This window comes from Rousettus aegyptiacus, unplaced genomic scaffold (genome assembly GCF_014176215.1).
Source record: "Rousettus aegyptiacus isolate mRouAeg1 unplaced genomic scaffold, mRouAeg1.p scaffold_m13_p_8, whole genome shotgun sequence".
NCBI lineage: Eukaryota > Metazoa > Chordata > Mammalia > Chiroptera > Pteropodidae > Rousettus > Rousettus aegyptiacus.
In genome coordinates, this window is record NW_023416311.1 from 13,229,610 (window position 1) to 13,252,938 (window position 23,329).

General features: G+C 48.3%; 1 protein-coding gene across 7 annotated transcripts in view; it reads right to left on the minus strand.

Annotated features, from left to right (window-relative positions):
• MGRN1 (mahogunin ring finger 1) overlaps positions 1–23,329 on the minus strand; it is a 47,954-nt gene extending 24,625 nt beyond the window's left edge. For 4 of the 7 annotated variants that reach the window (XM_036225357.1, XM_036225356.1, XM_036225354.1 and 1 more), the window contains exons 1-5: positions 23,100–23,328; positions 7,458–7,576; positions 5,782–5,870; positions 5,158–5,304; positions 3,904–4,021 (exon numbers count right to left, since the gene is read on the minus strand). In XM_036225357.1, coding sequence (XP_036081250.1) covers positions 3,904–4,021; positions 5,158–5,304; positions 5,782–5,870; positions 7,458–7,576; positions 23,100–23,187 — 561 coding nt within the window. In that variant the 5' untranslated portion in view covers positions 23,188–23,328. Of the gene's footprint in view, positions 1–3,903; positions 4,022–5,157; positions 5,305–5,781; positions 5,871–7,457; positions 7,577–23,075 lie in introns of all 7 variants that reach the window. The other 3 variants (XM_036225355.1, XM_036225352.1, XM_036225351.1) reach the window with 1 other exon arrangement.

Genomic DNA, 23,329 nt, shown 5'->3' on the forward strand with positions numbered 1-23,329 from the left:
GAGCTATCCTGGTACAGAGAAGCCCCTCAGGTGGGGGCTTTGCAAGTCCAGCTCAATGGATACCAGGAAATAAGGAAAAGGCAAAGGGCAGAGGAATAAAAGGATGTGGCTTTGACCAAAATAAATGGAAGCCCATGAGGGGACTGGTAGGGAAAACTAGCAAAGAAGCCACTCCAACTGTAAGAAGGTAAGTACTGAGCTGAAAAGACGTCTGCAATATGATTGAGTAAAAATTATACAGGGGGTGAGAGGGAGGGGCGGGGCAGGTGAGGAATTCCCCATACCTTCCTCTTAATTTTTCTGTAGACCTAAAATTACTCTAAAAAAAGAAAGTCTGAGAAAGATAAAATTTAAATTTAAAGCAAATTGTAGCCAAGAGAAATGAAAACGCATTCACACAAAAACTTGTACACAAATGTTCACAGAACCGTTATTCACAATAGTCGGTAGCCAAAAGACATGATGCTCAGTGAAAGAAGCCAGACACAAAAGGTCACATAGTGTATGAGTCTGTTTATATGAAATGTCCAGAACAGGCAAATGCACAGAAAGCAGATGAGGGGCTGGGGGTAAGTGATTGGGGGCGGCGGTAACCGCTAATGGGTAAGGAGTTTCTTTTTGGGGGTGATGAAAATGTTCGCACAACTCTGTGGGTCTAGTAAATACCACCAAATTGTACACTTTAAAAGGCTGACTTGCATGGTATGTGAACTATATTTCAATTAGCTATTTTTTTAAAAAAAAGCTAAAAAATATACATTGTGACTACGTATTTTATTAAAAAAAAAAAAAAAAAAAAAGCAAATGCGCACAGGCAAAAAGTCTGGAATACACGCCCCCGAATGGTCAGAAGAGGTCACCTCTGGAGGAAGAGACTCATTGAAGAGTGTTTTGCTTTATAAATTCTGTGTAATTTGCACATTTTAAAATATGTATACATTGTTGTTTTAATCTTTAAACAGGCAAATCTGGGGGAAATGGCTAAAAAAAGGTGGATGGCCAAGCTTCTGATGGCATGATGCCTACAGCCAAGGGGACACCTTGGCCATGTCTGGAGACATCTTTGATTGTCACAACTGCAGCGAGGGGTATTCCTGCCACCAGAGACGCTGCTCAACATCCTACGGTGCACAGGACAGTCCCCATCACAGAGAATGACCCAGACCCCAAATGTCAACAGCATCGGCTGAGAAAGCCTGGTGTAAATAAGAAATCTGAGTTTGGTGCCAGAGTGTTTGTCACATCTCTAGCATCTGCCAACATCCCCTTCAGGAGACAATGACATCATGCTGGGATGCAATAACACTGTTTTGTTCTCCACAAAGCTTAACCTCTGAAACTTTCTATTTATGGCAAGCTTAGTAGTTTCCCAGCTACTGCAACGGCTAATAAAGTTTCTATTTAAAAATGCATGTAACGGGGCGGGTGGGATGGAGTGACTGCGTAAAGGGTGCAGGACCTCCTTTTGGGGTGACGAAGATGTTCTAAAACGGCATACAGTGCACAACATTGTGAATGTACTAATTGTGGCTAATGATAAATTTTATGAGCATTCTATCACGGCAAAAAATATATGTAAGAAAAACTGAGTTGATTTCGAGAAGAACACATTAGCTGAGGTGATAATCAGAGAAGGCAAAGACAAGGACAGGGTCCTGAGATCTAACTCAACATTGGACAGGCCGAGTTGCCACCGACCGTGCCCCCCACCACACCCCCCTCACCACATGCAGGTTCCCTGACACTCTGAGGGAGAAAAAGGGGATGCCTTTACGTGGTACTTGAGACTGGTTTACGACCCAGGTGTGCCCCAGAAGTGACCTCACTGGAAGTCTAGAACCCAAACCGCTAGCCTCTTTCAGTACATCTGCAGACACATAGGGGATCTGTTTTGGGGCCAAAATGCCAAGGGACAGAAGTCACGAAACTGAGGTGTAGCCCCGGTCTAGGTACCACAGAAGCCACCCCAGGGTAGAAGCACCACTTGTCTGCCCAGCTCCTTTCTGCTTTCCCAACTCCTTTACCTGTGGGAAGCTGCCCTTCCATCATTCACGGGAGGGTGGGCAGGACCAGATGCACCTGCTGGGAGTGTGCGCCCACAGAGATGGAAGCAGCAGATGGCACAGTTATGTGCAGGGGGGCCCTGAGGGTTCTGCTGTTCAGCTTCTTCACTGACTTCAATCGCTATGGCCTTCCTTCGGAAGACCCGTCCTCACACAAGTGATGCAGAAGTGACTTCTCTTGTTTGCAGTCAAAGCACTTTGACTAGCAAGCACACATGGCTAGGAACAAACAGCAGGGCCTTCACAGGCTGATGTACTCCGTGATCTGGAACATTCCTGGCCACTTCCTAAACTACAGTAAGCCCTGCTGCCTCCATTTCTTTCCCCTTATGTATTTTAGTAACATAATACATGACTACCTTCTAGAGAATTCAGCTAAGTGAAAGAAGCCAGACACAAAAGACCACATATTATATGATCCCATTTATGTGAAATGTCCAGAATAGGCAAATCCACAGAGACAGAAAGCAGGTTGTGGTTGCCAGAGGCTGGGACGGGGGGAGAAACAGGGGTTAACTGTAGATGGGCACGAGGGAACCTACCAGGAGGATGAAAACATTCTAAAACTGGACTGACTGTAGTGATGGTTGTGATCATAGATTTACTAAAAACCACTGAATTTAACTTAAAATGGGTGAATTTTATAGTACATAAGTTATACCTTAATAAACCAGTAAAAAAAAAAAATTAAATAATTCAGAAGGGTATATAGTGTCAACACTCACGCTGTACGGTCTGTCCTTTGGCATCTGCAAGGGACTGATTCCAGAACCGCCCCCCCCCCAGATACCAAAACCCTGGGATGCTCACGTCTCTTATATAAAAGGGCATAGAATCTGCATATAACCTACACACATCTTCTTGGTTTTTTTTATTTGCTTTAAACCATCTCTACAATGACTAATACAATATAAATGCTATGTAAATAGTTGTCATCCTGTATTATTTAGGTAATAATGACAAGAAAGTAAAGTCTGTCATATTCAGAACAGATGCAACCATCCCATCATAGGCCTAATTGCATAGGATATGTCTGCAATAATGTATGTTCCCCCCACTACCAAAGAGCCTGCAGCTGTAGAGGGCCAACTATACACGTATAGTGTGTATGATAGAACCCTCTTCCTTATCCAAGACCCTCTGCAGAAACCACCACTGTCTTCAGCTTGATGGGTATCTTTTCCGAGTTCTCCTCAAACTTATATACACATACATGTACTTGCAGAAATGATTTTGTGCATTTTTGTGGTTGCTACATACATGAGATTATACTGTATTTGTTTGCAACTTACTCTTCTCTGAACCGAGGGGCTTTCCACATCAGTATGTACAGTATTCACAGATCTCTTTCACCTGCCTTAAGTCTGCCCAGCATCCCACAACAGACGTGAACTAGAGTGCGCATGTTATATATATGGGTGGTTCCTGTAACATTGGTGAACTAATAAGTAATTCCCTCATGGTGGGCATGTCAGTTGTTTCCAATTTTCACTATTACAGACAGAGCTGCAATGAACACCCTTCGGGTCCTGTAAATTACTGTCCCTGGCTGTAGAACTGCTAGGTAAAAGGCATCCCGCCATACTGCAGTCTCACGGCCCGCAAAGCATGGTGCCCAGGGCCTCTAACTGCTGCTGTTCCATCCCACCTCCCCCATTCAGCCCGGCCAACACCTGGGCCAAGCAACACCCCACAGTCCAGTGCATGCCCAACTGAGCACAGGTCTTGGTTGGCAGCCACTTCTGATGCTTATTGACCATGTGAGGAATCTGAGCAAACAAGCCCCTGATTCTTGCCCCCCACAAAGGGGAAGGAACTCAGGAAAGGCGCAGGAGGTTACCTCATCATCCTTCCACTCTGAGAAGTCGATCTTGAAGGAGGGCAGGGAGAACTGCTGGCTCACCCCCCTCTTATAGTGGACTGTCTCGGACTGCAGGGCGGGACTCTTGGGACTGTACCTGAAGAGGCAGCCGAGAAAGGATGGTGAGACTCTGCCATGAGCAAATGCTCTGCCATGTCCCTTTCTCAGGGTGATCCCCACTGCCACACGACCTGAGGCGGGGGCCGGCAGGCACGCCTGCTGGTTAACTTGGCTACCTTTCCAGATATGGCTACGCCTTTCCATTGGTTTTTACACTTTGCTGACTTTTTGAACAAACACGGTACAATAATGTACACAGTGCAAAGTGCCTTCTCCCCCAGCCCTGAATCCGCACCCTATCTTTGCTCCCAGCCACCTGCTTCTCTGCCCATCCACAACCTAGGTATCACTCCCCAGAGAATTAAAGCACAGTCACACCCGTATGTGTAGGTGTCTCTTCTTTAATATTCAACTAGCAGCCCCGCCTACACTCCTCTCCATCATTCTTCATGCACCCCGAAGCCGTTCCCTAACCACCGTATACATGGGTGTCATGTTCTCTGATCACTGTATTGGTTCCACTGATTCAATCGGGCCCCCACTGGTAGACACTGGGTGGTCTCCACTACCTTGCTTTTCTAAACAGTGCTTCCAGGACCCTCTTCTGCACACATCTGAGCCATGCATGCAAGCATAAATTCCCAGAAAAGGAATGGCGGGGTCAAAGAGTATACGCATTTTCGATTCTGATGAACTCTAGCATCTTCCCATTCAGGAAACCAACATACAACTGTCGCTCACCCCACTCTGCCCCACCCCTCACCTGCTGTCCTTGGGGCCCGTCTCTCAGTCTCCAGGTCAAAGGACACCCTCAAGGGCTTTGACATGTCTGGCCTGAGAAAGTGGCACTGGTTGGGGGTGGCCTGTGAGCAAGACTCAAGGCCTGAGCTCCCAATCACTGCTCTATCCCCAGATCAAATCTGGCCTCTGAGCAGTTTTCTCCCACAGGATGGAAGCCAGTGCATTTCTGCCTGTCCCGTCCAGGTACAGCCCCCCAGACTGGAGGCAGGCATGAGAGGGTCATGGTGAAGTTATAGATTTCAAAGTATGGGGGCCCATACGACCCTATTTCGAATAAAACCTCTGAAAGTTCAAATATATAAATCAGACAGCAGCAGAGCTGCTGGGGCCCTGCCCCACCTCCCCAGCGCACCAGGCACCCCAGAGACTCACACAGCCATCCCATTCAGAAACTCCTCCACCGCCTGGCAGTAGATGGTGATGGCCACCCGGGCATCGGCATCAAAGGTGAACTCCAAGCTGTAGAGGACACGGGGCTTCTCACTGTCCTCGGTGGGGCTGTCGGCACCATCTTTGTACCTGCCAGGAAGGCAGAGGGACAAGTGGCAGGTCATAGGTCAAGCCTGCAGGAGCATCGCCTACCCTGCTGAATGTGCACTGTCCCCGGAGGGGTCCCTGAGTCAGCTGCCTGGCTGCATCCCACCTTTCTAGAAACATGAAGACCCAGTCCCTGTTGGACAACAAGGGCCAATAATATAGGGTTCTCCTTCCCTTGCCTCCTGCTCATAGAAAGGGAGATAAATTCTCTCAGTTTAGAGATGGCCCCAGACACCTCAGGTCTTCCTGGGTTAAAGCAGTTCCTCAGCCCTGACAGTCAGGACTGGGTCCTTCTTGGCTGTAGAGGCATCTTATGCACTGTAGGGTGTTTAACAGCCTCCCTGGTCCCTGCCTCCCAGATGCCAGGAGCACCAACCCCTCCAGTTGTGACAACTAAAAATGTCTCCAGACACAACTCGACATCCCCAAGTTTAAAGAGCAAGGTGGGGTCAAGATTACCTCACGAGCCGGAGTGAGTCCTTTCGGATGTTCACCAGGCTCCTCAGCGTCTTCACTGGCTCATGGGGGGCAGGGGTGACGTAGGGAAACTAGGAGGGAAAAACCCAAAGCAATCCCAGGTGACTCCCTGGCGTGGCAGGGGACAGAAAACAGGGCTAATCAGAGTACTGGTCACATTCCCACCTGGTGCTCCAGGGCCCTCATGCTGACCACTGGATGATATTATTCTCATTCACATCGAAGGAAACTGTGGACAACATGATCAGCACATGGGAGAGATGGGACCAGACCACTCTGAAAAATTCCGGGCACGTGGCCATGGCCCCCCAATTCCAGGAAGGGTTCTCAGTGAACACGACCTAGCCTGAGGGGTCTGGGGGGTGGCAGTTAGGGTTGGGCTCATTTCTGGAGTGGGACCCGACATCTGCTGCTCTGGACCAGGCGGGCTTCCCATACAAGGATGATGGACAATAAAGATTCCGGAAGGGACACGTGCACACAGGAGTGCTGTAAAAGTGGCAGCTTCTGGAATATGTGGGTGGTCAATGTCAGTTTCCTGCTTGTGACAGGGCTCTGGAGTTTTACAAGACGCCATCACTGGGGAAAACCAGGTGAATGACATATGGGGGTCTCTCTGCGTTATTTCCTACAATTACAGGTGAATCTACGGCGCTGTCCAAGTAAAAGTTGAAAAAACCAACAGATTTATGGGGAACCCTGTACGAGCCAGGCCCTGGGTCCGAGACGAAGCTCCGAAGATGTGGAAGACGAGGGTCTAGCCTCACCCTCACACACTTGGGAGGGTGTCGGAGGCCCCACTGGTCCCTCAGGTGGGGGACGGCAACTCTCTCAGCCCCGGCCTCTCACCTCCTGCCCATTAAAGGATCAAGATTTTAACTTAATCAGCTGCTTCATGTCTAAAACAGCCATGGAGACCCCTGGTCCAGAGGACCCCTCACCCCAGGCCAGCCCCATGACTCTGCAGCCTTAGGGGACAGAATCCAGTGTCTCTTGAGGGAGGTGGCTCCTGCCTGGCCCCTCATCCACACTGGGGATCCAATACCCAACTCAAGAGTTCCCCCTCAAGAGCCCTCTCTCGTTCCTCTCTTTTTAGTCCTCGTCTGTCAAATGTTCTCTTCTTTACTATCTATACCACCCTAAGGAACAGGGCAGGATCTGTCCTCTGCCCCAGGCCCCTGGAAGGGTCCCAGGCACACAGACAGTTTCAAATGTGCATTGAAGGAATCAATGGACAGCAGTGCACAAACGTGGGCTTCGCTGGTGACTGGTGAAGGTGAACCTGTAAAAACTGTTCACCAGCCGTTTGCATTTCTCCTGTGGATCACATCTTTTACCCACTATTTCATGGAACGTATATGTTCTTTTTTCTTTTTAAAGAACGTTGTCCAGGAGGCCTGAGGTCAAAACCATAACCTTCTATAACCCCAAAGCCTGGATGCACCAGGTTCAATAGCAGCTGTTCTGTCCCTCAGTGACCCACCCTGGGTCACCCGGCCTCTAAGGCGGTATCAGCAGGACATGCCTCAAGCACATGTCATGTGAACATGCCCAGCTTGCAGCTCTGCCCTCTTTGGGGTGACTCAGTGCCCACTCATCCTTGCACCTGGGACACTGAGGGCAGGGACCACCCCATGCCCAGCCCTGTTGAGACCTACCTGGACTGGGCGATTGCCCAGGAAGTTCAGATCCATGTTCTCTCCAAAGAGGTAACCTTCAGGGTGGGGGGTGTCAAATTTCTCACCTCCCATGAAAAAGTGCGAAGCAAAGTAGTTTCCTGGTTTAAAAAAACAACAACAATGGCAGATTAAGAGTTGACACAACCCTGTGGGAGCATCTGGTGGCCAAAGAGGCTCAGCCCTGGGAAAGGTTCCATTCTGAGAGAAACCAGCTCAGGCCATGGCTCCCACTCTTGCTCCAGAAATACGCCCCAGCTCTTCCACCAGGCCTGTTCCACCTCTGAGCCCGCCCAACACCCCTCCCTCTCGTGGACCTCTCCCCACTGCTCAGGGACTCATTCAATCTCAACTCCAACATCACTTCCTTCTGTAGCAGGGTGAGTTGTGTCCCCCATAAGGACATGTTCCAGTCCTAACCTCCTGTACCTGTGCACGTGACCTGATTTAGAAACAGGGTCTTTGCAGATGGAATCAAGAGGTGAGACTAGATTGGGGTGGGCCCTAAATCCAGTGCCCTGTCTTCATAAAAGAACCTGGGAGATGTGGACACAGAGACGCATACAAAGGGAAGGAGGACGTGTGACGGTGGAGGCAGAGACTGCAGTGACGTGGCTACAAGCCAAGGAATACCTGGCGCCACGAGAATCTGGAAGAAGCAAGGAAGAAGCCTCCCCTGGAGCCCCCAGAAGGAACCAACCCTGTCGATATACTGATTTTGGACTTCCAGAACAGGGAGAATAAATCCTGTTGCTTTAAGCCACCCAGTTTGTGTCAATCTGTTACGACAGCCCTAGCAGACTAATACATGTTTCCTGACCCCAGGCTAAGTCGGCTCCCTCCACCCCAAATTCAAGTTCAAGCCCCAAGTACTACTTTTGCCTCAGCAGTGACCATAGTTTAAAACTGTTAGATTTGAATGATTATTTCATTCATATCTGACTTCCCCTTTGAGGACTGAGGCTGGAACTGGTCTGGAAGGATGGATCAGGAAAAGGCAGAATCGGGCCATCCCTGCAAGGCCTTCGAGGAGCCAGGCCGTCCCTGCAAGGCCTTCGAGGAGCCAGGCCGTCCCTGCAAGGCCTTCGAAGCGAGAGACAGGTCCCTGGCCCCGAACCTCCTGTTCCAAACTCCTCCTGGAGACCTGCAAGGCCCAACCCCATCATGTCCCACAAGGTCCCACAATTCCCTCTCTGTAGGCAGAAAACGGGTGAGGTAACCCTCCTTCAAGAAGGCCTGCATGGTATGACCTCCTGGCATATCACGACTCTGGTGACGTGATACCATTCACGTCAGTGGACAGGCTGACCTGTGCAACCAGCAGGACACTGTGGAAAGGATGGAGCAGGACTCACAGGCTCAGGCTCCGGCGGAGGCCAGTCTCTGTGTTCTGAGAACACTCAATCAGCCCTATGGAGAGGTCCACGCAGCAAGGAACTGAGGCCGCTGGACACCCACTGGCACCAACTTGCCAGCCCCGTGAGGGAGCCACCTGGGAAGCAGAGCTTGCAGCCAATAGCCTGACTGTAACTGCACAAGAGACCCTGAGCCACAGCCACCAGCTAAGCCACTCCCAAATTCCTGACCCACAGAAACTGAAATAACAAGCATTTAGTGTTATAAACGGTTAAATTTTTAATTTATTTGGCAAGAGATAACACCAATGGGCTTCCCTCCTCTTTATCTTCTTGGGTTCCTGATTCTAACATGTTTCTGTGGCCATCACCCTGGTCAAAGCCACCAGCAACTCCTGCCTGGATTACTGCAATCCACTCCACCAGTCGCCCCTCTCTCACCTAGCCCCAAAGTCTGCTTCCCACATGCTACGACTCACAAACTTCTGATGACCTCCTAATCACACCAGAGTAAGTCCCAAGCTCCTCCCTACGGCCTGCCGGGCCGTCCACCATGCAGACTCTGCCCACCCCACTCACACCCCAGGGCCTTGGCACTGCTGTTTCCGCTGCGTAGGAAGCTCCTCCCCAAGGGCTCTGCTTTGATCCTTCACCTCATGTTCCCTTCTCAGCGAGGCCTTTTCTGATCATTTCTTCTTTTACATTAACAACCCCTCCGCCCTCCTTGCTGACCGACCTCCTCCATTCTCCTGTTTTATCTTCTCCAGAGCACTTTCTACAGCTCGACGTACCATACACAGGAGGCCCCCACAGCTTACTGCAGGTTTTAGGCCTCAATAACTTCAGAGTATAAGTGCTACAGACTAAAACCTCTGGATTGAGAGACAATGGATGAGTATTACTTTTATTTTGGATTTAACTGTATTTTATAGATTTTCTATAATTAATCTGTATTAAAACAAAAAAAAATATTTTAAAAAGATTGGCAACGTGCGTTACAACAGTGGTTGTAATACCACAAAACTGGAACCACGTTCTGGAAAAAACCACTAAACTGTACATTTTAAAAGGGTGAATTTCATAGTATGTGAATTATATCACAATAAAGCTGTTATTAGGAACCAGAAGAACTTGCTTGATCAAGTTGTCAGCTGGTTGATCATCAACGATTATGTGTTGTATTAGATCTTTATGTGATACTTACTTTTTTTGCAAATAACTTAAAATTAGATGCTACTGCTACATCGAACCCCCATTAATTCCGATCTACTGATTTATGTGAACAGTTTCTCGACTTAAAAGTGAAAAACAGAACTAGAACTGATGCCAACCTGTCTCTATCAATAGGTTTTATTCAACTGTGAGTATGTGAATTAACGGGGGGGGGGGGGGGGGGAGGAACCCATCCAGTTAAGAGATACATGCACAATGCTTCTTAGTACTTGTTATTTATAAAAACTGAAATGTTCATGTTGTTTTGATCAATTTATTTATAATGCCCACACAGACCAGAAGAAAAAGTCTCACTTTTAAAATTCTCATTTCAATTTATGTATATATTTTGGTTGTAGAAACATACAATATGGTGGTAAGACTTTCAGCACAAAAAGTTGAAACCACCTTACATGTTCCTCAACAAGGAAATGGACAAACGGCAAGTCAAGTCACTATGGCAGTGACAAAAGTCAAGACGAGTCATTATGGCAGTGACAAGATGGGACCACAGTGGTTAAAAGGAGTGAGCCAGGTCTCCACCTGTCAGCACGGTGCAGTCACAAAGCGAACACGACTCACACGGAGGAGTGTGAAACACGTCACAGAGAAGCCTTGTGGCTCAGATGTGAAACACCTACATGTGGAAAAGAATGAACCAGAAGTAAGCGCCCAGGTCCAACATGCAGCAGAAGCATGAAAGAGACAACGATATGAAAAATGTTAACCATGGATTCTACATGAGGGCATTCACTGTTACTCTCTGTACTTCCCTATGTTTTTTTAAAATGCTGATTTTTTTTTTTAAAAAAGGAACATTTAAAGGAGGAATGTGTGCACCAGAGGGCACTGGTAGCAGCTCCCAGGTGTGTGTGCATGTGTATACATGTGTACATGTGGATGCTGTATTGTGCATGTGTGTATGTAGATGTGTCCACACACGTGTATACAGATGCACAGTACGTATGTTGTGCCTGTGCGTGCGTATCCGTGTGTGTACATGGGGTGTGTGTGTTACATATGTTGTACGTCTGTGTGTGCACGCACACTTTAGGACCAAGAGGTGTAGACGGAGCTATGAAGAGGCAGGAAGAGAAAGAAGAAAAGGTAACTGAGGAGAGAAACAGAGGGAAGACGCGAGGGTGAAGAGAACAGACGCCACCAGCTCTTCCCCCACGTCCCCGAGGCAGCGCCCGAGCCTGGTTTTCCCAGGGAACAGGTCCTGCCCCCACTTTCCATGCAGGAAACTGCGCTCAGGGATCACCGAGCTGGTGGTGTGGCCTGGCTCAAAGCGGACGACTCCAAGCGCACGGTGTCTCAGCACCACGCCGGACGCCTCCCCTCCCACGGCACAGGGACAGCAGCGAATGGTCAGTGCTGTCATCTCCAGTCAGGAAGGGTAGCTAGTCCCACATACGAAGGTCTCCCGATCAGAAAATCCTTCTATGGCCACACTCGGAGGGCCTGCCAGAGGCCACGATGTCGGCCCAGAGCCCCAGCTATGTGACACAGACATGCTCCAGGTACATGCAGCCTCAGAGCCTCGGCGGGGCTGTCCTCAAACATGATGGCTAAAACAAACTCATGCACCTGTCTCCTCCTTCCTGTCACTGGTCAAGGGGCACAGGAGCTCAAACAGTTCGCCTCTTCTCTGCGCCAGGGATTCGGATTCTGCCCTACTTACAGATGTCCAGGTGACCTGGCTGACAAAGACCAAGAGCGTCCTGCTGGGAGGCCTCCCGGCATTCTCACACATGGCCCCATTTTCCTTCGTACCCGGCAGGTGCGGAAGGACACGTGTTCATCATCTTCTACAGATGAGGAAAATCAAAGCCATGAAGCTGCCGGTTAGCAGCTGTCTCGGTGACAGCTGAAGGAGGTGAGCAGGTGCCTTTCATTCCTCATGGGCCACAGAGAGAGCCAAGTGGACTTCGGGAGTTTCCTTTTGTTTTGTCCGTTCCGCTTTCAAATATGAGTATCGTACACGTGCGTGCAATGACCATCATTTACAATGGAAAAATGAAAACATTCTAAATCACTTAAATGAACCAACCCTGCTAAGGGGGGAGGCACTAGGATGTGCAAAGAACTGCAAGGGAGCAGACTGAAGACAAAGCACAGGTCTGCAGGGAGAGCACAGCTAGATTCCACTAAAAGAAGGGTCTCGAAGGATCCATACCAAATTGCTGGCAGGAACTTCTGACAAGGCAGGGAGAAGGCTGGGAAGAATAAAGTGGAGACCTCCACATTCTCCCCCAAAACACCTGCGCTGCTTGAGATTTTTTTTTTTTTAAACCCAACTTTATCAAGAAACCAGAGTTTGGGATCCTGCTACAGACTGAATGTTTGGGCCCCTGTCCCATTCACATGTTGAAAACCTAACCCTCAATGTGATGGTGTTTGTAGGTGAGGCCTTGGGGTGATTAGGTCATGAGGGTGGAGCTCTGATGAATGGGACCCTAATCCTAACCCTGACCTGTAGAGCGGGGCTGTGCATCTTGGTCACAGGATGCCCACCTCACTGTGACCCCTGAGGGCTGCCTACCTGGAGAATATGGGCTCCACGTGCCCAACCTGATGTCCTTTCCAGGGAGGTTCTTGGTAACCAGCTTCACTCATACACCAGATGCTATCCCCACGCTAATGCCATCCCCAACACAAACCCCACCATGCCTCCACCTGAGGGCTGGGTGCCCACCAGCCACGCTGCAACTAGAGATTGTGCTCCACACTACCCACCTGGCCTCGTGCCACCTTTCCAGCCTATTTACCAGGATTCTGGAGCTTTCTTCATTCCTTCTGGCCCAATGGGCTGCCCCCACCTTTCGACTCCAGAGTGAGGCCTCCCATGACCTCCTCCCTGCAGACCATCTGCCCACTCCCCACAGCAAATCCTGTTTTTCCTTGTTTGTTGGTTGTTTATATCCTGTTCTCCCCTTATGAAGACCAGGGGTCCTATGTTTGTTCATTGTCCCATATTCCCAGTGGCCAGCACCAGGGACTGCACAGTAGGAGCTTGACAAAAATTTATCAGATACATGAAAGTGGATGACACTGTTATTACTATTTGACAGTTGAGGAAACTGAGGCACAAAGAAGTCAAGTAACCCGCTTTAAGCCACACACCAATGAGATCCAAACTGAAAAACCCATGCTGATCCAAGAGCCCGTTATTCTCAACTATGCCAATCCAATGTTTTTTTTTTTCAACACCACCAATCCTCCAATTCTCAGCAGATGCTGACCCAGAGGCCTACAAATTTAGCTCAATTCTGACACTATCTACCTGCAGTTCATCAGATCCTACAGGTTAAGGGCTCAGTCCATACAACTGCCCCCCTTCACATGCCAATCACAAGTATAGCCGATCCAATCGGCTATAGATCAGAGGTTCACATGACTTCCTCCCCAGATTCATTATTTGCTAGAGGAGCTCACAAAACTCAGGAAAACAGTTCACTTACCAGATTACCAGTTTATTATAAAAAGACACAACCCAGCAAAGCCAGACGAAAGATGCAGAGGGTGAGGTACGGGGCAGGAATGTAGAGCTCCTGTGCTCTCTCTCAGCATGCCACCCTCCCAGAATCTCGATGTGTTCACCAGCCTAAAAGATCTCCAGAACCCGCCCTTTGGGTTTTTATGGAGGAGGCTTCATTATGTGGGCACGACCGATTGAATCACTGTCCCTGGGTGATCATCTCAATCTCCAGTCCTCTGATCACACGGTTGGCTCCCCTGGCAATCAGCACCTATTCTCGGGTGCTTTCCAAAAATCAGCTCGTTGACATAAACTCTGGTGTAGTTAAAAGAGATATCTGAAAACACCCATTTCACTTTTATCGTTCATCACTTAGGAAACTTCAAGGGTTTTAGAAGCTCTGTGCCAGAAATGAATGAAGACCAAACATATATTTATTTTATTATAAATCACAATATCCCTGCCAGGTAAAACATGACATTAATAAAGACACCCTCCAAGCTCCCCTCCTAAGAAACAGAACCGGCCCTGGAACCTGGGATACTGGTGTGAATTTTGCTTAGCTGCCCTAGTCATCATTCCTGCTCCAATGGAAAGATGACAAGGCATCCGCAAAGGCTGGGAACAGTTCATTGATTTCAACAGCTGAAAACTGTTCTCATTCTATAACGGGAGAGATGTTCCCAGTGACCGACCAGCTTCCTGAAATCTGCTGCCGCTAAGCCCCAGCTAGGCCTGACCAGCTTGAGATCAGAGCATCGCAAGTCACCACAGAATGAAGGTCTCAGAAAAGCATCTCCAGGCCCTTGAGAACACCCTGCCAGGGGGAAGTCCAGCAGCCCCACAGCCTGTGAGCCTGTTCCCAAATAGTGAAAGAAGACTGCCCCGGAGGGGTCCCACCCACCTCCAATCTCCCTGCTCATAGATTCCCCCTCAGCTAAGGTCACACATATGCACAGAATAGCATTCTCTGTTTGCCTCGCTCAGGCTGGTGTCTGGGAGCCCCTAACCTCTCTGGGCCTCAGTGTTGCCATCTGTAACATGAGAGATTCAACCTGCACTCTGGCTGCAGACGAGATTAGAGGACAGCTCAGGATGACCTAAGGATAAAAGGAGCCTTGCACAGGTAAAAAGACATTTGACAAACCTTTGTTTCCCAGCCTCCCTCCAGTGTGAAAGCCTTTCTCATTACAGCGGGCCCATCTTAAAAGCTCTCAGCCCCCAGCAAGAAGGGAAAATTAAGCAAAGATTCTGGTTCACTGAGTTCCCTTAAATAGTTGTAGCCACCCTTTGGTGGGGGAGGGGGGCAGCTACCCTCAGAATGTGTAGCTCCCGCTCCCTGCACACAGCTATTTGGCTAAGGTGGACTTATGACTGTGCTGGGTGGGACAAAAACCAGATTCTCTCCCTTGTGGTACTGGGGATCACAGGACTTGGTCCTTGAGGGCCCCTGGCAGGTGGCAGTCGTCTTTACCCATGTCACAGCACCATGACACAGAAGCCAGAGCAGAACGATGGTTGTGCATTCTGACGGCGTATACTTCTTGGTTCCGCAGCCTTTCAATGCATTCCATTTCTTGCCTAAGATAGTTTCCACGAATGCCATAGTGATGGCCAATTTATTATACTTCTTGGTTCCGCAGCCTTTCAATGCATTCCATTTCTTGCCTAAGATAGTTTCCACGAATGCCATAGTGATGGCCAATTTCCAAAGAATCCAACATGTAATAAAAAGCACTTAAATACACAAAAAATGCCACCAGGCCCCTCATAAAAGGAGAATGAGAAATGAATGGCAATCTACATACAAGGTGCCCATCCCCATTGGTCATCAGGGGAAAGTAAGTTACAACTACAACATATATCCCTGGCTAAAATGAAAGAGAAAAACAACAAATAAAACGCACACCCAACCCTAGCCAGTGTTGGTGAAAAGACACAGTGAACGGAACTCGCACGTTTGGCCGGTGGGGGTGTGAATTGGTTCAACTGCTCCACAAAAGTGTAAAACTTGCTGATACTGCATACGTACACCCGAGGGCCCCGCACCCACTCCCAGGTATGAAAATGAACCCAAAGAGGCGAGTAACTCAAGTAGTCAAAATCACAGAGTCAGAAAGGAGAGCAGTGGTTGCCAGAGGCTGGGGAAGGGAAGAAGGGGAGTTAGTATTTAATGGAGACAGAGTTTGTTTCACAAGATGAAGAGTTAAGAGGATGATAGTGCTAATGGCGGCACAACAATGTGAATGGATGGAATACTCCAGAGCTGTGCACTTAAAAATGGTTAAGACAGTAATTATTATGTTATGTGTATTTTACCACAATTAACAACCCTAAAAAAAAATAATAAACCCAAAGAAATCAGATACATGGACACCAAAGCCAGTCAGTCACAAGAGTGTCTGTCCATGGCAGGATTTGCCTAAAAGCCCAAACTGGAAACTCCCCCGGCGCCCCTCCACGTGAACAGATGAGCACACAGGCGTCAACAGACGCTGGAGTATTACGCGGCACAGAAAGGAAACTGACCACTGCTCCGCGAACCGTGCCAGGGCCTTGCATCACGGAATGTGGAGGGAAAGAGCGTCTGGTTCCATTTATACCGAGTTCAAAAACAGGCAAAACTCATCTCCACAGGGATCAGGAGGGGATTTCCCAGGGAGAAGGTGACTGGCAGAGGCTTCCGGGGGCTGCTACTATTTTATTTTTTCAACACATTCACTTCATGATCATTCAGGAAGTATGCTTATGATTTATATATTTTCCATATGTGTGTTACACTTTGATTTTAAATATATGTGTACATACACTTTTTTGTTTTGAGATATTTTATTTCAAGAATATCATCCTTCCTGTTGACAGGGAAAAAAATCCAAATGGCATGTGATACTTTAACAGTGTTTACCTAAAGCCACTTAGTATGTTAGATACAATTTTTCAATTGAAAAAAGACTAAAGAAACTAGTATTACCTAACATACAAAGTTTAAGTTAAATTTATTTCCATTATTATTCATAGAAAGAATAGAGGAGACAATCGATGCAAATGACACACACATTTTTTAAAGTACTGAACTATCCTCCCTAAAGGCTCCCCGCCAAGGAGGAGGGCCCAAGTCGATAGGATGAAAAGCCTGAGAAAATGGTATTCTTTCTAACCTGCCTCAGGCCTTCTGTTAGACAGGTGGACAGATGTTCCAAAGTCAGAAACACTCCTCCAGCCTCTCACTGCCTCACCTAGTTCTATGAGAAAGTGAGCCAGCTGACTTCTTGTGAGACAGCTAGTGGCCCTTCTCCCGTGCTGTTCCACGACGGCGGCTTTCTGCAAGGACTGGGCCTCACTCCTGTTCTGATCCCGTCCTGGTGGCACAGACTAGGGCTGAGCCTGGTTCCCCCAGCTCTGAGGAGCCGGGCAGATGCAGAAGCAACGGGAAGAACTGAGTAATTCTACGATACTTACTGAGCCCTTGAGTTAGGCGCTGCAGGGGCCGTGTATGTGACACCGTGTGCCCTTCATTTTATGGGACAACACAGAAATGTGAGGCCGGATCACTATACGTGCCAAATGGAACATGTCCCAAGCAAACATCTGCCCTAAGCAGCACTGGGTTCGGGAGGTGGCAATGGGCACCGCCCGCTGCTGTGTCATCCAGGAAGTGCAGGACATTCCCCATGAAACCTTCAGGCCCACTGGAAAACACAGGCTGGCTGGGCCAGGGCTTGGTTCCAGCCTGCCGTCTCACGTGCAGTCTCAGAATCAGAACTCAAAGAGGCCTGGGGAGCCAAAGGTTAAGTGGGTGAGTTGGAGACAGGTCCTGAGAGCAAGTGACTGCCTCAGGCCTTGGAATCCAGTGCTCCTGCCACCACACCCAGCCATGTTTGTGGAAGAGTGTGCTATAAATACAGTAAAGGCCACCCCGACTGTGAAGAACGAATACACACACACCCCTTTTATCCTGGGCAAACAGGCCTTCAGAGCCTCGGCCAACTATGGATGGCAGCAGCCACCTTACCTTCATGGCATGGGATGAAAGGCCCCTTGGCTATCCAGTCAGAACAGCACCAGCTCTGGCTTTCTTCAACTGCAATGCCAGGCTGTGCAGACCTGCAGAGAGCACAATTTCAAAGGGCCGAGGAAGATTTTGTAACACTCCAGGATGAAATATATGGTGAGGTCAATGTGAAAATTCAACGAAGCCCAGGGAAGGTGAGGTTGGCAAGAGCTGACATAGAGCCAGGTTATTTTAAAGTCCATGGGAAGTGATGGTTTCTCAACAATTCCCAGAGAACCTATGAAAGGTCCGCTGGGGCATGCACGGAACTGAGAGAAGGATGCAGGACCTCAGAGACAAACGGGCAGAGCTCCAGGGCCCTCTCAAAGCCTGGAGGGCGGGAGACACTCCAAAATCAAGGCCCAACAAATCTCAGCCCTAGGCCAAAGGGCTCAGGTGCCAAAGGCAGGCTTCTAAACCCAGGCTACCCCCTGCTTCTTCTGCAGGGAAAGAGATGCCTACCCGCCCCCATGGTCAACTTAAAAGTTTTTTGTTGCTGCTGTTTCTACCTAAAATATAGTAGCTTACAGCTGAAACTTATTGGATTTCATTAACCAATGTCACCATAAGAATACATGAACAAATGAAAACTTTAAAGAACTATACATGTTTGTGTCTGTATATACATACATACGTATATAATATACACGTATGTACATATATAAAAAACAGCTGAAGCTCAGGAAACAGCTCTTATAACAATAAACTCCAAACCAAGCTGACATGAGCAGGAGCAAAGAACTAGTTCTTATGTGAATGGCACAGGTGACAATTGGGAAAGGGAAATGTCTGCTCACGATGCTGGTGATGATGGTTCAGGTTAGGTCTTTGAGGAGGGAGGTGAAACCCCGTGTGCAGGTGAAGCCGCTTCGCCACCCCCCCCCCCCACTGCCACTGATGCATGGGTCTCAGAGTAAAAGCTTGCTTCCTTGGGACGGTGATGGCCAATGGACCCAGAATGACCCCAGTGACAGAGGACACCCTTGGTGACACAGAACAATCTCCCTTTGCTAGAACACCTGCCTCGGCAAGGCTCTTCTCCAGAAAGGATAAATCCAACGCCAGCATGAAGCGTGGTCACCAACATCATTCTCGAGCAGACGCTTCTAGACTGCCCTCAACACAAAAGCACACAGCACACACACCTTGGGCCCCTCCATTACACTGCAAGAGACCGAGGAGTCCTCGGCCCCCATGAGATAAGGCACAGCCCAGTCTGATCGGCCTGCACACTAGGGAGATGGGGGTCACCTTCTGCAATAATAATGCTGCGCAAGCATTTATTAAATGCCTACAGTGTGCAACACCCAGGTGCTGGTCAACAAAGGGCTCAAGCTGATTTCTAGTTCCCCCATCGAAGAGGACAAAAGTCTGGTGTCACAAGGACATGGCAAAGCTCCAATAAGATAATGAAGGTGAAATAATCTGAAAGTACACACACCTGATATACAAAAGGTTTAGGTGTAGGGCATATCCCCACCCCTGCCCTGGGGCTGGTCGGTCACAGGGCTGATTGCCCCTCCTTCTTATACTTGTCTAGAGTGACCTATCCCAGCATGACCTCCCTTAAATACCAGGGCAGGGCAGCAGACATGGTTCTGAGATGCACAATTAACAGTAACAACAGCAGTAGGAGAAATAACTGTGGCAGCAGCCGCCCACTGCCAGGCACTCCTTGTGGGCACCTAACTGCATTCCAAGCTTCTGCATCTCGGACGCAACCTTGTCTCAGCGCTAGGTTGTGACCCTTGGCTAAGGACCAGGTGTGACTGGCACAAGGGCAAGGGAGTGCAGAAATAAATTCTCACATTTATGGTCAACTGATTTTTGACAAAAGTGCAAAGGCAATTTAATGGGAAAAGAATATTCTTTTCAACAAATAATGTTGAAATAACTGGATAGCCATATGCAAAAAAATGACCTTAGATCTTTACTTCAACCATACATGAAAAATACTGACACCAAATGAATCACAGACCTAAATGTATGAGCCAAAATGGTATAACTTCTAGGGGGAAAAAAAGGAGAAAACTTTTGTGACCTTGCACTAGGCAAAGATCTCTTCCATATAATTTCAAAAACATTAACCATCTAAAAAAGTTGATAAATTGAACTTCACCAAGATTTAAAACTTTCGTTCCTCAAAAGACACCATTAAGAAAATGAAAAGACAAGCCACGAACAGGGAGAAAATATTTGCAAAACACAGAGCTGAATAAAAAATAGTATCATTGTATCTAAAATACATAACTCAATAAATAGACAATCCAATTTTTAAAAACCGAATAAAAGACTAAGACAGACCTTTCCCACACAGATATACTAATGGCTAATATGCACACGAAAAAATGCTCAACATCTTCAATCATCAGGGAAATGCAAATAAAAGCCACAATGATACCACTTCACACTCACTAAAATGGCTATAATTAAAAAGGCAGACAATAACAAGTGTTGACAAGAATGTGAAGAAACTGGAACCCTCATACATTGCTGATGGGAATAAATGTAAAGTGGAGCAGACACTATAGAAAACAGTCTGGCAGTTCTATGATTCAGCAATTCCACTCCCAGGTATCTACCCAAAGGAAATGAACAGGGCCACACAAATGTTCAGAGCAGCTTTATTCATTAACAGCCAAAAAGAGGAAACAACCCAAATGTTCATTAATTAAAGAGATAAAATGCACTATACCCGTACAATAAAGTACACACATATTACAATATGGATAAAGCTCAAAAACATTATGTTAAGACACCAGACACAAAAAAGACTAAATGCATGCATGATTCCATTTACATGAAATGTCCAGAAAAGGCAAATTTTAAAGACGGACAGCATATTCGTGAGAGGGTGGGGATAAGGGCTGACTATAAAGAGGCACGAGAAAACTTTGAGGGTGATGGAAATGTCCAAAACTGACGGTGGTGATGTTTGTACAATTCCATAAATTTACTAAAAAAATCACCAAACCCTATGTTTACAACAGATGAGCTGTATGGCACATGAATTATACCTCAATAAAGTTGCTAAAAGTAAAATAAATATAACGAAAACAAAGAAAACGCTATTAAACTCGACTTAAGTACCATTCCAGTGCACACTGAAAGTCCCAAAGTGAAAGAAAATTGGACAAGAGATCTCAAAAGTTCTCATCACACACACACACACACACACACACCCACAGTGAGGTGATAGATGTGTTAACTAATCTTATTGTGGTGATCATTTCCCAATATATACATGTATCAAATCATTACACTACATACCTTAAACTTACACAAAGTTATGTATCAACTGTATCTCGAGCTGAAGGGAAAATTGGACAGCGTTAGGTGTTACTAAAACATTAGCATCTAAGGATTCTTTCTCCTTGATATAATCAACAAAATTGACAGAGACCTAAAAAGATAACTTTCTCATAAAAACAACTGAAGGGTCCATGGAGGCACCCTAAAGTTGTCTCAAACCTCCCTGTGGTTCCCAGTCCACCGCTAGACAACCAATACAATTTTTAAAACTGCTAAGGTCTCTTCTGCCTCCAACTGACCGTTGCTCAGGAAGGCAGCCCAAGGGACAAGGAAGCAGAAAGGACAGCCTTTGGACTGGACAGGCCCAAACACTGCTGTTTCTGGCAGCAAAACCCAGGTGGCTCTTAGCATTCACCTGGGTGCCAGCTCCAATCGATTAGTCATGGCTGACTGGGGTGTTCGTTGATGGACTCTGAAACCAAGTCCAGACTCAGAAGGAAAGAGTGTCCTCACTGATTCGCGAGGTCTGCCACTCAGAATTCAAAATAGGTGCTGTAAATGCCTTGTACTGTCCAAAGGCCCAAGTGAAGGGACATCAAGTTTGCTATGGTCCCAGGTGACAGGAGGTGACACATTAAATTTTTTGATATTGCTGAGATACCACTAACTGCTTTTAGGGTCTGAGTTGGTCACCTTGACTTCTTATTAGCAACTAATACTTTTTGAGGACCTCTTAGCGCTAGGCACTGTTCTGGGCACTGTAAAAAGATCAGCCCATTTTACTGAGGAGGAAACTGTGACTCAAGGGACTAAGCAACTTGCCAAGTCTCTCGGCCAAAGACAAGCTGGAAGAATATCAGCGATGGAAGAGGCTGGCTTCAAACAACTGCTCCATCAGTTCTGGGGAAGTCAGCCCACAGAGACTCTCGGGGATCCCCACACCAGGCTGGGCTGCCCTTATGCCTAGGGCACAGTAGGCATGGAGAGCTCCCAAGTTAGTAGGCAACACTGCCTTCTGCCCAGTTCTGACTGCATCCCCTTCTGATTACACTTAAACCATCTCCACCCCCTTTATTTCCAGTAGCCCCAGGCACTCCCCTTCTTTCACCTTCCAACATCAGGGCAGAGCAGTTCTCAAACTTGAGTGGACATCAGACTCACCCAGGGAGTGGGTTTTAAATCCAACTTCCTAGGCCCCCAGCAGGTCTGAGGCAGGGCCTGGGAAATGCATATTTATTTCACAAGCTTCCCCACTGGTGGTAGCAGGTGGTCCTGAACCACACTCAGGAAACCTGGTCTGGTGGATCCCCACATGCCAACCGTGAGGCCTAGAAGACCATATTGCATCAGATGCTTCAGAAGTCAGGATCAAAAGACCCAATCCGAAGGTCTCCATGATGTCCAAACTCCATGTTCTCTTTCTTCTCTCCTTTCCACATCAAATGACCAGAGGAAATGGAGAGTGAGGAACTGGAGCTAAAATCCTGGGTCAGGCCACACTCAACATAGAGACAACATAACAGAGTGAAGGCAACTCAGCTCTGACAGTCGGACTCCTGCTCTTGGTCCCAGATGTGCTTCCATACAACTCTCTGAGACCTTGGGAAAGTCACTTCCTCCCTGGTGACTCGGGTCTCTCCGCCAGAAAAAAGGAGACCAGAAAATCTAGTAGTCCCCTCCAACCATCTTCCAGTTCCCCAGCAAGGACTCCCAGCCTCTCCCCCATTGATTATAATACACACAGGTGCTAGGTGGTCACAGGGAAAGCTAAACCTCGGTCTAATGGGATGGAGAGTGCCCAGAACCACAGACTGGATCTTCACACTAAGCCACCAAAGAAAGCCCAAACCGACGATGGAGTGATGTCAATCTTCATGACAATGACCACTTTGTAAGCACAAACGAAGCATCGAGCACCATACTAACCCCTCTCCAGCCTTGCGCCCAGAACCTCACCCCGGGCCTAGGAGTTTCCAGAGAATCTCCCCAGTGTGCAGACGAGGGAGCTGAAAAGCTCAGGGGAGAAGTGGTTGACCCAAGGTCACCCAGCCTGGACGAAGCAGTCAGCCCACGGCCCCACGCAAGCCCCGGGGTCCGGGTTGAGGGAGCGAGAATCTCTCGGCAGAGAGGCCGCAGGGAGGGCCGCGCGCAGAGCAGAGTTCCCCAACCCGGCTCCTGCGCAGAGGGCGCCGAGTGGGAGTGCCCTGCCCATCCCGCCCGCCTCCAAGTCCGCGTCTCGCAGAGCGCACCCGGGACCGGAGACGGACGCTCACCGGACTTCGGCGGGTAGCGATAGGCCGAGTTCGCCTGGATGTCAATGTCCTCCACACCAGCAATGCGGCGGCTCAGGATAGAGCCCATGGTGCGCAGCGGGCCGGGCCGGGGCCGCGGCCGGGGCCGGGACGGGACGCAGATAGCAGCAGCGGCGTCCTCACGCAGACATGGCCCAAACCAGGCCGCACGGACGCTTGCCCACCGCTGCGGAAGCCTGGCCTCCGAGCCC